Source organism: Acartia tonsa, chromosome 12 (assembly GCF_053477335.1).
Source record: "Acartia tonsa isolate MP-2025a chromosome 12, ASM5347733v1, whole genome shotgun sequence".
Classification (NCBI taxonomy): domain Eukaryota; kingdom Metazoa; phylum Arthropoda; class Copepoda; order Calanoida; family Acartiidae; genus Acartia; species Acartia tonsa.
This window is the reverse complement of record NC_137271.1, coordinates 29,432,668-29,449,847: the sequence shown is the minus strand read 5'-3', so window position 1 is coordinate 29,449,847 and position 17,180 is coordinate 29,432,668. Positions and strand designations below refer to the sequence as shown.

The following is a 17,180-nucleotide window of genomic DNA, read 5'->3' as shown; positions in this document are numbered from 1 at the left end:
ACCTCAATTTTCCCCAGTCAAATTGTCTAACTAGTAAAGTCGCATTGTCTGTGACAAGCAGACAGACAGATATTTAGACATCATGTTGCTATAATTTAAAGAATAATTATTTTACTTTTTTATCAACTCTGTTAAAACTATAAGAATATTAACATATGTTATGTTTTGGTAAGAATCAAGAATCTTTAAATTAAACCTTTCAACTAAATTTTAAAAATTAATTATTGTTAAAGTATTACATCAAAAAAGATACAAATTCTAGCAAACTTTTCAACTAATGATTTTAATCTATAGAAAAGGTAGTTTTGTTATACATTTTAGAGGATTTACATCAAATTATCGTAATTATCCCCTAAAATCTTTGTTTACATTACAGTAATATTATAAAATAAAAATAGAAATCAATACTTCTTCAAGTAGCAGGTAAGAAAAATATATTTGCTATTTTCTTAGAAAAACAAACATTCTGAAAATATGGAGTAGCTTCCTAACTATTGAACATAGCGTGCATAATATGTATTAAGACTTAATATGTAATCATTTGTATTAATTATACAGATTAATAGCCTAATCTCTTTCCAGACTTTTTGCTTTTTATGCTTTTTATGAGCATCTACTCTAAACGAATAATAATTCAGCTGTCCTTCTGATATATTTATTGTCTTATCTCCTAAGGTCCCAAATCTGGCCACAAAGAAAAATACAAACAGTTTAATTTAGCAGGGAGTAAGAGAGGGGACAATGGATCGAATATTCAATTTTTAGGAGTCTCAGACTTTGGGGACTGGCTTAAAGGGAACATGCAAGAATTTAGCAGTTTCTAACCAATCTTGGGGACCAATTATGAATGACGTCACGCAAAATCATGCATAATCTCGCGGCAAACTAGCGCGTCTACAAAAAGATAAACAATAACAAGCAGACAGAATATTTTGATTTTGAAAATTATTTTGTAAATTGAATCATTACATTTTTTATATCTAATTCTTGTTTAATGTTAATTCATTCCGATTAGTGCGTTGTAGAAAGAAATTATATTAAGATTATTAGTTATTATGAGCAAAGCCTTCCTATAATTAGGTCCTGCACATTTGTACGTCCGTAACGGTTAGCTCTTTTCGTTACTTTAGACATGTTAGATGTTTCTTATTGATTTAATGTAAAGGCAAAAGTTTTTTGTCTTTAGCTTAATATTTCTGTAATTAATGATCCGATTAATTTTAAAATTTTAGGGAAAATTCACGAAGTCCTGAGTTGTTCAAGGTTTGTTTATCATTAAAATCTCAAGATGGTGTTATTTTATTTTTCTGTCCTGGATGCTAGGAGCGCAGCTACCAGTTATCCTAAGATATGTTACTTAAACCTTAAGATCTTTAAAATTAAGATGTACTTATGTTCTCAACTATTTTATTTATGTAGTATGAAATTTTTACGCAAGGTATCTCATTTTTATTTCGTTAAATGAAATAACTTGAGTTAAAAGTTCTGTAGGAAGGTAATTGTTTTAGTAAGTTTTGTAATATAATTATTTAAAGGCTTTTTAATGTCTAAGCTTTTTAATAAATACAATAAAAAAATTTGGGTAAAAGATGTTGTAAAAGTAAAATGGTATGTTTCCTTAATTTTCCGAAGTTTAAATAAAAACAATTATGAAAATGAATTGTAAACAAGAGTTTTGATCTCTAGAATCAAAGGCTTGTAGTAAAGCATCAGTTTAAGGATGGTGCATTTCGAATTAAAAACAATTCAAAAAGTCAAAAATTTCCACTAAAGGTTGCTATATTGCAAATACTTGTTTTATCTGGAAATATCTGGGTTTTCAACCTTAAAGGGTCACAACTATAAAATTGAATTAACTGCCCATTGTCCCCTCTCTTACTCCCTCACAGGTATGGAATCTCGACGACAAAGATTTTTTTATCCAATCTTGACAAGTGAGGTATTTTTGGAAAGAGGAATATATATAGAAAACGCCTATGAAAATTAGAAAATCCGTAGAAATCATATTTGCAAGTTATTTGCAAAAATCTGCAATGTTAATTTGCAAAATTAATTTCATGCCTTAAATGACTTATTTAAAAAGAAATCTTTTTATGAAATGTGTTTATCTATAAGTTTAGAACATACTTAAGGCAAACAAAAATTCTTTAGTGTTACTTTTTTCACCTTATATATGAAAAAAGCAGTTTCTCACATTTTATGATAAAAAAAGGTTTAGGAACAAAAAATATGTTTTTTCTTGATGTAAACACAATGATTGGCATAAAATCTATCATCCTAAATGTAAAAATCAGATATAGAATCCTTTTTAGAGCAAAAATAGTGCAAAAAGTAACCAAGACATTTTTGCAAAGTATGAAAATCTGAAGAAAATAGTTCTTTTTGATTTTGATATACATATCAGATAAATGTATATAAAATTAGTGATCAAAAACTATAAAACAAGTTATAACTTTTTCAACCCTATCATTGATTAAAATGCACTTTTAGGTTTACTTATTACCAAAGTAGCACATAAAAACTCTTCCTATTAAGTTATGAAACAAAATAAATTCAAATCAACAATTAGGCGTTTTTTATAATGCAGTAGACCATTTTGTAGTTGGCTTTTTGGCATTTATTTTGTTTAATTACATCATAAAAAGAGTTTTTATGCACTACTTCGGTAATTCTTAAACCTAAAAGTGCAATTTAATCAATGACAATGTTGAAAAAACTTATAACATGTTTTATAGTTTTTAATCACTATTTTTATATACATTTATCTGATATGTATATCAAAAGCAAAAAGAACTATTTTCTTCAGATTTTCATACTTAGCAAAAATGTCTTGGTTACTTTTTGCAATATATTAGCTCTAAAAAGGATTCTATATCTGATTTTTACATTTAGGATGATAGATTTTATGCCAATTATTATGTTTACATCAAGAAAAAACATATTTTTTGTTCCTAAACCTTTTTTTATCATAAAATGTGAGAAACTGCTTTTTTCATATATAAGGTGAAAAAAGTAACACTAAATAAATTTTTTTTGCCCTAAGTATGTTCTAAACTTATAAATAAACACATTTCATAAAAAGATTTTTTCTAAATAAGTCATTTAAGGCATGAAATTAATTTTGCAAATTAGCATTGCAGATTTTTGCAAATAACTTGCAAATATGATTTCTGCGGATTTTCTAATTTTCATAGGCGTTTTCTATATATATTCCTCTTTCCAAAAATACCTCACTTGTCAAGATTGGATAAAAAAATCTTTGTCGGAGAGATTCCATAACTGTGCCCTGTTAATTTAGAGACTAAAAAGGAAGATTGACGGAAATATAATCAGCAACTTAGCCACCCATCCCCCTCCTTTTATTATTGAAAATATAAATATTATCTTTATTTGTAAAGAAGAAAAATGACATCACTAAAAAGTTAATAATTACTAAAATAACTAGAAAATAACATACGGACAAAGTAGGTTAGAGAGTATGGTCACTAACAAGAATAGTTATTTATCGCCTAGTATTTTAAACAGCTTTCCGCGGATAAAAAAAAATGTAAAATTATAAGATTAAAACCAGTTTTGTTAGCGCCGAGGTGCCAAAGGCACAGGCTAACAAAAACTGGTTCTAATGTTATGATTGTACATTTTAATACTCATAGAAAACTGGATATGTTAAACATAATTTGTCGGTATGGCTGAGAACCGGTTCTCATCCAACGGCTATGAATCGGTTTCTAAGCCATACTGGGAAAAAATCTTCCTTGGAACTTCTTTTAATGAACCTTCACAATAAAATGCTCTCACTTATCTTTAATGAAAGCCTAGAAAATCTCGTTTCTGACATACAGACAGATTACTTAGAGTTATAAAATAGCCTCGCTTCTTGAATGAGGTTAATACAAAAAAATGTATAAAGATGGAAGTTAGAGAGAGGGGGGTGGTGGTTCTTGGTCCAATTTCTTACAAAGGGGATATTACCAAAAAAAAAGTTGTTGGTTTTCTACGTCAACTTTTTTTATAATTTGTTCCCCCACCTTTCATTTGATTGATTGGGAAAAATAACTTTGTTATTTTTAGCGGAGGGAGTCAGGAATCTAAAGGGATAAGACAATTGCTGATTAATTGATTACGTCCCCAATTATGATACAAAAAATTACCCTTTTTGTAGCCTTGAATTTGTGGTTGAAACGTTTGGATATGCAACTTAGTGAAGCAACAAATCATGATTCACTAAAGTCTCAAAAGATGTTAAGCCAACTATTAAGAAAGCGTTATTATAAAACTTATGGGGACTAGTGAAATTATTGGCCTATTGGCCCCTCTCTCTCTCTAGGAGGGAGAAGTGATAGGACAATAGAAGAATAGAATGAAAATACATAAAAAGGAAGGCGGGACTTTGGACTAGTAATCAAAGTACGTTAACTTATTCTTGGGCTCAGAAACTTTGGGTACTTTAATTGAGTAAAATATGTAGTAGCGTCAAATCTTTTAACAAATATTTTAACAGGTAATTTGCGTATAATCTTTGAAAATGTACATCTTATTGTCTTATTCCTGAAAAGTTTCTGATAAAAGTGAAGCCCAACAATTTCGAAAATGGAACAAAAGAATCTTGTAAAGTATAGAGTAGCAGCGCGCATAGTAAAAAACCAGGACTCAAACCAAGCCTCAAACATAAATCCTCTCCGGTGCTTAAAAAAAATCATTGAATAGGCAGTTTATATAGAAACAGATTTAGACATTCAGGTGATTTTTTGGATTGTAAAAGTTTGATTTACTAAGGTTTATGAATGACTGACGCGCAACTGCCGAGCCCTGATAAAAATTGATAAAATACTTGATTTTCATGGATTTATTGATTTGATTATTCCTTAACGTCCCAGCTATACTTCATCTATAAAATTAAATTAGCCTTGTACAAAACATCAATGTCCAAACTTGTAAACCAATAATTCTACTCATCTAAAACTCTTGTTAAATGCTTGTCTAAAGGGCATGCAAATTCTTTAGATTCAGTTTTATCTATGCTTGCAACGTATGGAAATAATTGGTCTTGTTTCTTCATATTTTGTTTTTTTCCCTTTCTTTTTTATGTGTTGCACATCAGGGAGGGAAGGAATAATGGACTGTAAATTATACTTGTCTCATCCTCTTTTCAAGGAAGCTTTGAGTTTGTCAATCCAAATTAAATTTCTGATTTTATTCCTTATCCCAAGGTGAAAAATGTCGTCTTTGATTGAGAGTGCATTCTTTGTGTGTGTTGTGGCATTCGTTTGGCATAACGTTTTTTTATTCAAGGCTTAACAACTTTGGGGACTTTTACTGAATTTTGATTGGTTGGTTTAGTTTAGTGTTCAAACGTTTCAACCACTAATTTTGATCTACAGCAGGGGTAGTTTTGTGTGTCATCATTAAGGATGTAAATTAATTTATTGCCCGTTGTCTTATCCCTTAAATTAAATGTTTGTAGGAACTTAGGAAGATTAATTTGTAGAATAATTTTACTGTCATAGATCTATCCCTCCCTCTCCCTGGCTGAGTTTTATGTTTGCAAAATTTCTACAAATACTGAGATGAAGGAAATTATACTGAAGGAAAGAACAAGGAAGCATATTAAAAAGAAAACGAGGATGCCAACATGTATCAACAGAGAAGCTCATAAAAAAAACATCGATAAATTTTGTTTAAAAAGAAGCCTAAAAATCCCACTCTCGGGAAAACCATCATTAACACCAATAGAGTGTCAGCAAATATTAAATCTAAATCGGCCTTAAAATCACTTAGATGCATAGGGAGGGCATTCTTACATTTTATGTCTTGATTATAGAGATGCTTTGATTAAAATATTGTGCCTAACCTTTCTAGGAATCATCAAACAAAACTCAAGATGGTAGAATAATCATGTGAAGTGAAAATTTAGGATGTTTGAAATATACCTATTGTACTTTATATTATTACTAGCGGCTACGCCCATTGCCTCTAGGGGGCTCGTTATTCTAAGAGGCAAGAAAAAGCTAGAAAAATATCTCAAAACTACCAAAAGACTTTAATTTCAAAATAGAATGGCTTAAAATCATCACAGGAGCTATGTGAAGCTTAAGTAAAAAATATATCTCTATCGGTTTAGTAATCATTAATCATTGAGATCTTAAGCTTCAGACAAAAAGCACTTACTACTTTAGATATAATAAGAAAATAATAAAATTGTAGTTAATCAGCTTGTAAGCTTACTAAATTGTACCTTATTGTAATAAAAATCATCATTGTTCATTTAGAAGTTTGATATCTATAAGATAATTTAAATGAGACATCCGATGCAATCCGGTTTTAAAAACTAACCTTAAGAAACACCTATATATGTACAGACTACATTAATAGAAAATCTTTAATTTTGATGGAATACTATTGCTTAAAGTGCTTCACAGGGTAAAAATTATGTTATAAACTGTACTTCCTTCCTATTTAAAAAAAAACATTTTATAATTAATCAAAGAATTATAATTTTTTCGGCTGAGTTTAACTTTGAATTTGAATTGAATAAAATTTTTGTAAATCTCAATACAAATCCTTGACCTTCAATATTTGCAATACTAGAAAATAGGACAAAATAATTTCTAGATTTCATTTTCTAGATTTCACTTCATTTTATATCTAAATATAGCAAATTTTAGATAGATAGAAAATTTAGCTTAATAATCGTTAGCATTAAAAAAGATATATGCATAATAAGATGCAGATAGATAGATAGATAATTAGATAGATTAATAGATAAAAAGTTACCTTAATGCTTAATATACATTGGCTGCTAATAGCTCCTGACAGCGCCATTTTCATTCCGGGGCCGTTCTAGCGATCACACAGCACACACAAAAACTTAATTTTATTCCCTCAACTCACAATATTTTTCATTTATGTATAGTACAATAATATAACTTTATTTTTGGTGAAGGGAGCAGAGGCCTTAGCAAGGCTCCTACCTCCACTATGCCTCAATATTTACTACAGCAAGATTTCTCAGATGCATGGATAGATGGATAAATGCCTCTCAGAAACATAAAGCACTATAACAACCCCCCATCCCCCCCAGAAATACCCCGCCCATTAAGGGGAAAAAAGGGGTCAGATGTATGATAAAAGATATCTATCTATTAATATGTACAATCTATCTATATTATATATCTGAACGGAGGGGTGGTAAGAGAACCAAAGCCAATTCGCAATTCCCCCCCTTTTCACTTTTTTCTCGGTGTTCACACAAAAAGATATTAGGAAAATAACTAAAAATTAGCACAGATAGTTTTTTTTTGCGCATTTTGAAATTCAATATTGTAAATTGCTCAATAAAATGTTGAATGAGTTTTTTTTAAAGATTTCACTTTATTACTGTTTTTACTTTTCTAAACCATTTATGATATTACTTTAGCTTTGAATTCCCCAGGTTCTACGAAATACCAGAAAAAAAACTCGTTTTACCACAAAAGTGGTAAAGCTGGTCAACCTGGTATAATATACCAGTTTCGTGGTAAATTTTACCAGCAAAAATTTTAGCCAAAAAATTAGTCAAATTTTACCATTTTTTTTGTAAAATTTGACGAAACAAAAAAACCCGTTTTTTGTGTTTTAAATAAAAAACAGCTCTTCATAATCAGTTGTAATACTTTAAAATAATGACTTTTATACAATGAAGCCTAAATTTAAATTTTTTTTTTTTTTTTCAATTTTACCACTTTTGGAAGTTTTACCAAAAATGTGGTCAATTTTACAACTCTATTTTTCAGGTTAAGTCCGAATTTTCGGACTTAGACAAAAAAACACAATTTGGTCAATTTTTACCAAAAAGTTGGTAAAATTTGACAAGGTATTTTTTTAGGCTAAGTCCAAATTTTTGGACTTTGCCAAAAAAAAAAACTTGGTAAAATTTGACCAACTTTTTGGTAAAAATTGACAAGGTAAATTTTTAGGCTAAGTCCAAATTTTTGGACTTTGCCAAAAAAAAAAACTTGGTAAAATTTGACCAACTTTTTGGTAAAAATTGACAAGGTAAATTTTTAGGCTAAGTCCAAATTTTTGGACTTTGCCAAAAAAAAAAACTTGGTAAAATTTGACCAACTTTTTGGTAAAAATTGACAAGGTAAATTTTTAGGCTAAGTCCAAATTTTTGGACTTTGCCAAAAAAAAAAACTTGGTAAAATTTGACCAACTTTTTGGTAAAAATTGACAAGGTAAATTTTTAGGCTAAGTCCAGATTTTTGGACTCTGCCAAAAAAAAAAACTTGGTAAAATTTGACCAACTTTTTGGTAAAAATTGACAAGGTAAATTTTTTGGCTAAGTCCAGATTTTTCCAAACAAACATCCTTCTACTTAATGATAAACATCGCAAATAAAATATAATGAGGAAATATTCAGACCTAATACTTTCCAAACAAAGCATCCTTTTACTCAGCACTATTTGCTTTCGTTATATCGAATATGAAATTAATAAAATATGATGATAATGATTTTATTTAGAATTTATTTCATATTATAACATAACAGGTCATATAGATATTATCCAGGTCAATACTGAAACTACAAAAGATTGGCATCCAAGATAACAACAGTCTACTACTGATGCCTAAATGTCGATTGATAACAGTGCCACCTGGAGAGGTAAATTGTAATGCTGCTTTTATGGAGATTAATGTACTGAAGAACAATCAGGCAAGTCTCCTACCTGGAGGTACTCTGACTATTTGGCTGGAAGTTATAAAACCTGGACCTGAAAGTGCAGTATCCTGTCTCTCTGGTGACCTGGAGAATTGTTTTGAGGATCCAGAGTTTACTGATTGTTTGATAGAAACTAGTACATCCAAATTAAAAGTGCACAAGTTTATACTTGCCTCAAGATCTCCAGTATTTAAGGTAGGTTTTTCCATTCTTACTTGTTAATTAAATTCTTGTCAATATTTTTAGGTAAATTTTTAGGCTAAGTCCAGATTTTTCCAAACAAACATCCTTCTACTTAATGATAAAAATCGCAAATAAAATATAATGATGATAATGATTTTATTTAGAATTTATTTCATATTATAACATAACAGGTCATATAGATATTATCCAGGTCAATACTGAAACTACAAAACTTACTAGTATCGTTTCTGTAAATAACATTTTTTAGAATTTTAGCTTGTGGAATGTTTGGAGCTCTCGAGTAGAACTTAATTAATAAACACCGATTGGGCGGATTGTAATCAATACGCTTTATATGTTAAAGTCAATATTTTTTAGAATTTTAGCTGTGGAATGTTAGGTGTCAACATTGTCGTCATAATAAACACTGATTGTAATCAATACGCTTTATTTAAGTTAATTTTAACTGACTAACAGAATATTCTCTGTTCAACATTGATCGTCATAATAAAACTTATTAGTATCGTTCTGTAAATTATTTGTTAATTTTAACTGACTAACATATTTTAACATATTTTCTCGGTTCAACATTGTCGTTATAATAAATATAATGAAATTTTTTGTATAATCTGTGACTGTTACATGTTGAGATGGAACTCTCGTTGTTCTCCATGGAACTGCAAAGCTCCACGTACTTCAAAACTGGTTCAACTCCAAAATCCTGAAAAAGAATATTCATTTTTAAATTAAGCAATTAAAGGATTAACAAATCAAAAAGGCCTTACAAAAAGGAAAGTTAACGGTTTTGGGAAAATTTCATGGAGAAAGTAGATACAGCTTGTGTATGTGCCTGCTTATTAGAGAAAGTTTAATTCAGTTATCAATACATAACCAGACTGAGAGAAACTAAGAATGTCTTATAACGGGAATTTGGAGTTATGGTATGAATTAAATAGTCGTATGTTAGTACTAAGAGAGAGTCTAGAGATTAGAGCCAGAACTGACAATGTCGAGATCCAGAGGGAGGTTTGTAAGAGGTTATATCAACATGGATGGATTACTACACATCTTAATCGCTGCCGTCCTTCCCCTCTGCTGCCCGCCGCTGCCCAGGCTGCCGAACTGGCAGCTGTTCTTCACGAAGTAAACATGCACGAGGATGAATGTAATGCTGTTTAGATTTTAATAATATCCTGAATGTACTGTTTCAATAATATAAAGTAGTAAAATCTAATTTTAAATAGCTACCTATCTAGTACATTATTTTTATGTATTAACTTTTGTCTAACCAGTTTAATATCTATCTAATAAATTTAATAATAGCTTAATTGTTAATATAATTTAGTATACAGTTTCATAAAGGTAGTTCGATGTGTGTCTGTGTATATTAACTTCATATTTGTTATGCTTGTATACATGGAAACTACCTTTTGGGGCCGAGGTGTTGCCGTAGTTGCGTGTAGGATTATTCCAACTATCTTTTATTACAAATAATTAAACACTTACTTTTAACGGATGAATTTCTGATGGCAACAGCTTCATGTTGGTGCTTAAGAAATGTTCCACGGTCGAATTGCGGTCAGCTTATAATCAGAGAATACACCCAGCTGTGTGCGAAGCTAAACCTGAAAAAGAATATTAATTGAAATATAATTTATATATATTTTTAATATTATTTTACATAAAACACATCTTATAATATCTTTCTATTAAGGGTATAAAACTTCGTTACGCTTAAAACAATCATAAACCTTAAAGGGCGAATATAGGTTGGATATAATATGAGCTTATTTCAAAGGTGCTATTATATAAATTATAATAAATAATTTAAAGATAATGACATATAGCTAATTGTATTAGTCTGTTTACAGCTTATAAAACCTGTCTAACTCAAGATAATATTATGTAATTAGTGTGGTTCCCTAAGAACTCAAACACTCTACCGGTATCACACAAGGCTTCGTAGCAAGGTTGAATTAAAAAGGTTTCGTTAAAGGATAGTCTTAATAACATGGCCTAAAATATCCATGTTCTTATTAAAATTATTTTAACACTTACTTCTATGTAAACCATTCACTAATTGCAGCGCCCATATATTTTCTCACGAATCTGATTCCTGGTTAAGTCTGAAAAACAATATTAATTGAAATATAATTTGTTAATATTTCTATTATTATTTATATATATTAATAGTAGAATACTTTAAATATTAAGAATAGGATAAAAAGTCGTTCTTATATCATATATCAAAAAGGTTTAAAAAATTATAAAACAAACAGTTTATCGAAGTAGCTTAAAACCATGCGTAAGGTCCTAAATTATATTGATTTTTTTATTACATTATTTAAAACTTACTACTAAGTGAGCCCTTCTTTAATTGCAGCGCCCAAATAGTTATTTCTGATGAATCAGTGTTGCTGAACCTGAAAAACAATATTCTTAATTTAAATATAATTTATTAATATTTCTTACATTCATATATATTAAACCCGGATTATTTAATATTAAGAATAGGATAAAAAGTGTTTCTTAGAACAAATCAAAAAGGTTTAAAAAAGGCTTAAAACAATTATCCTATTATATATATTAATATTGTTCTCTTTTACAACGAAGCTTTTTATTTATTTTAATCTATAGCTGAAACTCAAATTAAAAATAGGATGAGGCCTCGACTTTTCTCTTCCTACTTTAAGTGCCCCTAGAGGCTTCTAAGGGGCATAGCCGCTAGTAAAACTTAAACCGTTAATCGAAGGCAGCCTAAAACCGTACGCTCAAGGTCCTATATTATTAATGTTTTTATATTAAAATTATTTAAACACTTACTTTTACGCAAACCACTCTTTGATTGCAGGGTCCATATACTAACAGCCAAGACTGAAGGTGGACACGTACTTTTTTAAACATCTGACTATCATCTCTTTGATTGCAGGGTCCATATATCAACACTAACAGCCAAGACTGGTAGACATAACATCAAGTATCATGCCAGTATAGCAAGGTACTTTTTTAAACTTCTGAATATATAGCTCTCTAGGAGTTCTTAACTGACATTCATATAAATCTTGTGACATGGACCATCTCCTGTCAATCATACTTGGATATAACACGTATTTTCTCTAAGAGACTTGAACTATAACACTCATTGTTTACAATAGTTTTCAATCGGTATAGCGGCATTCATGCACATGCTCTGTACAGGTATACAACTTTATATTGAAAAATATTTCTTTTATATCCATTGCAATATATTTTTTTATATTTTATCGATGATATTTCATTTAAGTCATTGCCAAAAATATATTACATTCACATTAAAAAAAATTTACATTTATTTAACTTTCGTAACCCTGTTTTCAGATGATAAAATCAACGTGCTGGACAAAGTTGCCAAACTTTAAAAAACACCTTATGTATATAATATCATTTTAATATTTTACCGGTTAATTAATTAAAACTGCATAACTTATATAATTCATGAAATGTTATTATTCGTTGCAATTTTACGATTAAAAATATAACTGTCTTGCAAAGTGTTTTGCCACCTATTCAATCTGTATGTTGGCAACCGTAACTTTCCATCGGCGCAATAATTCAACTGGACTATATGACTACGGTGCATTTTTGTATTTTAGTAATCATTTTTAGTGAAATTACAGTGAATTAAGACGTTAATATGTATCATTATGTTTTATAATTCAAATTTTATCATTAATTATTGAAAATTCTTTCTAAAATATTCTTCGTATTCGTTTTTTCTCCCATTTTTGGGACTCTTTTTAGCTTACGTAATATACAGGACTTTTTTAAATGTAAAATTAATAAATATATGTCTTGCACCGTAGTATAAACGGATTGTCGCAAATATAGGAGTACAATTATAAGAATGAAACTACTTTTTTGGCCCAGAGGTGCCGGAGGCACTGGCTAAAAATAACTGTTTTTAATCTTATGCTTTTAGATTTTTATATTCGTAGAAAACCATGCATATAATACGATATGCTAGTTACCTAGTTTTTTGGCGTATGAATGAGAACACCTGTTCCTATCCACCGGATTCGAATGAATACGAGCTATTTTTATTTTGTAATTTTTTATTTCTTAAATATTCTACCTTTTCAGATAGTTCTGAATAACAGGCTATTCAAGTTAATCACCTGGGTACGCGTACATCATAATAACAGGTATGGGTGTATATTAGCTGTATAAGATTTATTTTTTTTCTCCTGCTACAAAATTTGTTCTAAATAAATAGGGGGGGGGGGGGGGGGGGAAGTTTTGACACATTTGCGTAAACAGGGAGTATAGGCTTTATCTTTGGACTGAGAGTATAGGTTATTAGGGATAAAATCATTCTTATATGATGAATTTTCCCAAGTTTTAATATTTTTTGGATAGGCCTCCAGGTTCCGGAGCTCCAGGCCTTCTCCCCCCCCCCCCTTGTTTAAGGACAAATAAAATACCGGAAAGTTAAAAAACATTAATCACACCCCTCCCAAAAATAAACAAGACAAACAAAATAATCATTCCTCAAATTAGGATGGATCCATACCAATACCACGAGCTGCATGACAGATGGGACGCCCTCATGGTTAGGATGTTGAGACTCTTCTCCAAGCTAAATATTCGAGTTCAAGAAGAATCATGTGGCATTGATGACGCTGTTGAAATAGTAAAACTCTTATACCATCACGGTTGGGTAGAGACACACTTAAAGAAGATTGAACCTATGCCCGAGAATCTCTACGAGAACGAGAGACCCCGCCTGGATGATACCGAGAGACGTGTCATTGACCATGAAGCCGACTGTGCACCTTTCCTCACCAACGTCAGCCCTTTTTTCTAAATAAAACCCAGAGTAACAAGGTAAAAACTACGAAATTATTGCAGGGGTGTATATTCTGCTCCGGGGGGGGGGGGAGGGGAGGGGGAAAAAAGAAATAAGTGGATCAATGATGGAAGTTGCTTCAAATCACATGCTCTTGTTCATGGCTAGTTGTCTTTTGTAGCAGGGGAAAAAATTGTTTTTAACCAAAAAATGTTTCAGAATTCTTTGAGTTTCTTCATTAAAAAACGCTTTAGTTTTCTCATTTTTAATTCAATGTTCTTTCCTTTCAGGGAAGAGAAAGGAGAAGCTAGGAGAAGCCGAGCTCGCCGCCGGCGATTTCATCCAGCCTCCGGATATCTATGCTGAAAGCGAATTTTAATTGTAATTTGTGGCGTTATCCTCTTAGAAAATTTTGTTTGTATTATTTAACTCCCCATCCCCCCCCCCCCCCCCCAAACTAAATTGCTGGGTTAGGTTAGGCTAGGTTAAGTTATACGGCTAGGTAGAGGCCAGGGGCCGTTTTTCTAGGGGGGGGGGGGTATTTCCTAAGAGGATAACATCAATTTGTTCTTTCAGAACATTTACGTTAACCTCTCTTTGATTGCAGCGCCCATATATTTTATAATTAAGTACCCATGGTGACAGTGATCGAGCCCCACTGGTCGTGCAGATATATAATTTCCTGCATATAAACATTAATAAACATTATTTACCCCTAAAGCCGACGATTACGTATGCACGTGTACAGTTTTTTAAGCTTCTGGCTATAGCTCTCTAGGAGATCTTAATTGATATGTTTTATTTTTTGTTTTTGTTTTTTGATATTTTTGTTATGTTGTTTTTTATTATTTATTATTATTTATTTTATAGCAAATTAACAAATTTTCTGGGTTCAACATTGTTGTTATAATAAAACTCCATGCAACTGCAGAATTCTGCAAAAGTCACGACCAGTGGGGCTCGATTATATATGCGTTCGTCGGCTTTTCAGGGAAGGCAGGAAATTTATATAGGTATTATCCAGGTCAGGACTGGAACAAACAAAATTTTATGTATATATTGTATATAGTTATTTTTTTCAAAGTAAAAAAATGTCAGACCAACGCTGGATGACGTATGTATAATTGGATCACAATTTTGATAGGTAAGTTTAATTAATTTTATACACAATCAAAGAATAAATAAGGGTATTTTCTTGTTTGTAACTCTAACTCTTTATTTTGTGAGTTCCTTTGACATTTAATTTTGGTTTCAAAAAGTGTCACTCCCCCCCCCCCCCCTTTTTTACTTTCTCCTTCTTTCGTTATATGTAAACAAGTAATAACCTTATTATTATAACCAGGGGTGTATATTCTGCACAAGATTTATTTTTTTCCCCTGCTACAAATTTTTTTATTTTTTTTCCCCCCCTAGATTTTTCTGAAAAAGTAGGGGGGGAAATAGAAAAATATTTAAAGAACTCTATACTTCATTTATTTTATCCCTCCTACCACACATTTCTTTATTTTTTTTCACCAAGGAGGGGGGGGGGGGGGAAATGGAAAAAATGTTTTCAGTTTTCTTAATTTTTACATTTTTTTTTCCTCCAACCACTTATTTTTTATTTCCACCCCCCCCCCCCCCCTGAGCAGGGGATCCCATGCAGAATATACATCCCTGATTATAACATATACTTCTTATTTCAGGAGTTACCTATACACCCCTGTTAGACGTTATTGCAATGGGAGACAATTTGATTGGTACACTCTCTAAAGCTCTACTGAAGCGTATAAGAAGTGGAGATAAGAGGAAAAATGTACAGGTGACTTTTTACAACTAATTATTTCTACATATTTAAGATGAGACCTTACTTTTCATTACTGTACTTAAAGTATAATCTATGCTCGACTTTAATTTCTATTTTTCACTTGCAGTCAGCGCACTATAAACATGCTTGCTCTTACACCAGTATAGTCATATGTACTGTAATCAATTGACACGTGTAGCTTGCCCAAATAACGATCCATAACAACTCCCCTATATTATTTTAAATAAGTAATTCACTAATTATGTAATCTTTTTCCAGTTGCAGCATAAACTGAGGTCCATAAGAAAACTCTTCTGTACTGCAACGAGAACCAGAAAATGGCGCAAGAAACCTCCACAAAGTGAAGACAGTCAGCCATTACTAGAAGAAGAACAGCAGGAGGATTTGATGGATGTGGAATATGAGAACGAAACTGCATCGTCAAAAGGTAACCTACAATATCTGTAATATAAAGTAGAACGATGTCGGTCTGTCTGTTTGTTGTTTGTTTGTCCAAATTCCCACAAACATTGTCTCCCAATTTTTGTTTTTTATTTTCCTTTCAATCTAAATTTCAAACAATTGGTTTGATCAAACGTTAGTTAAGTTTGTCTCAAGATATCCTTGTTCCAGGGGTGTATATTCTACATGGGATCCCTTAACCTAACCCACCTTCACCCACTCTCTACATTTATCTACTTTTTCTGGAATTTTTAATTTTTTAACTTTCTAATTTGACTAGTTTTTCTTTACGGCATTATCCTTATACTAAAGTAACAGGATGTCTGTGTGTCTGTTCAAAAGGATCTTGCTAACCGCTGAACCGATTGGGTTCTCCTTTACAGGGTACCTTCACATAGGTCCCGGGAAGGTTTATAACTATAAAACACCATGTTTAACATCGTATTTTTTTAGGTAAAGTTTGTACAGGCTGCAATACCAACTTCACAAAGGAAACCGAAAGTATATGTTATCAATGCTACGCAAACCAAGTTTTGGAGCGATTAAATAACAATCCTGAAGAAACAAACTACATTAATATTGTTGTAGACAATATTAACAACAATAATACCAACGATAATAATGATGCAGACAATGACAGCATTCAAGATGCCGAGGACTGGGAACACGTCGAATTGTTTGATATACCTGAAGATGATTTTGACCCAGATGATGACGATGACCCTGATGACGAACCTGATGGCGAACCTGATGGCGATCATGACGGGGATCCCTTCAAACATCTTACAGAACTTGAGAAAGAAATTGTTAATGATTTCAGAAGCGTTTGTGTTCTAGACAACCCCATCTCTCACAACAAAGTTAGAATCATCCTGGCAATTCTAAAACGCTCGTGTATTTTCAAATTTCCGTCATATAATACATTATTCAAACCCAAATACAAAGTTGAAATCAAAGAAAACAAATATAATCCTACAAATGCTCCTGGTTCACTGATTGAGTGCAGGTATGTTTATATACGATTTAGAAAGCGTAGCATTTCTATAATCATTACCAGAATTTCCGTACGTCCATTTTAAACATGTCGATTTTTCTCCTTTTTTAACAACAAACTTTCAAGTGTTCTAATTATCAGTTTGATCATTCTTTGGTATATTGCTTCCTGCGACAACTTGAGAACAATATTATAAGCTATTATTAGTTAAAAATATATTTCTTTTTCC

At 31.3% G+C, this 17,180-nt stretch overlaps 2 protein-coding genes across 4 annotated transcripts in view; one reads left to right on the top strand and one right to left on the bottom strand.

The window, feature by feature from the left end:
- Window positions 1–6,995, bottom strand: part of LOC145333584 (guanine nucleotide exchange factor DBS-like) — a 95,778-nt gene extending 88,783 nt beyond the window's left edge. For 2 of the 3 annotated variants that reach the window (XM_080178746.1, XM_080178748.1), the window contains exon 1: window positions 6,775–6,971. In XM_080178746.1, the coding sequence (XP_080034872.1) occupies window positions 6,775–6,828 (54 nt within the window). In that variant the 5' untranslated portion in view covers window positions 6,829–6,971. Of the gene's footprint in view, window positions 1–6,774 lie in introns of all 3 variants that reach the window. The other variant, XM_080178747.1, reaches the window with a different exon arrangement.
- Window positions 6,996–13,611: 6,616 nt separating this feature from the next.
- LOC145333148 (uncharacterized) lies at window positions 13,612–17,036 on the top strand. Its single transcript, XM_080178298.1, has 5 exons — window positions 13,612–13,747; window positions 14,000–14,853; window positions 15,395–15,510; window positions 15,775–15,943; window positions 16,411–17,036. Exons 2-5 carry the CDS (start codon window positions 14,826–14,828, stop codon window positions 17,034–17,036), a joined length of 939 nt encoding a protein of 312 aa, XP_080034424.1. The 5' UTR covers window positions 13,612–13,747; window positions 14,000–14,825.
- The last annotated feature ends 144 nt before the right edge of the window (window positions 17,037–17,180 follow it).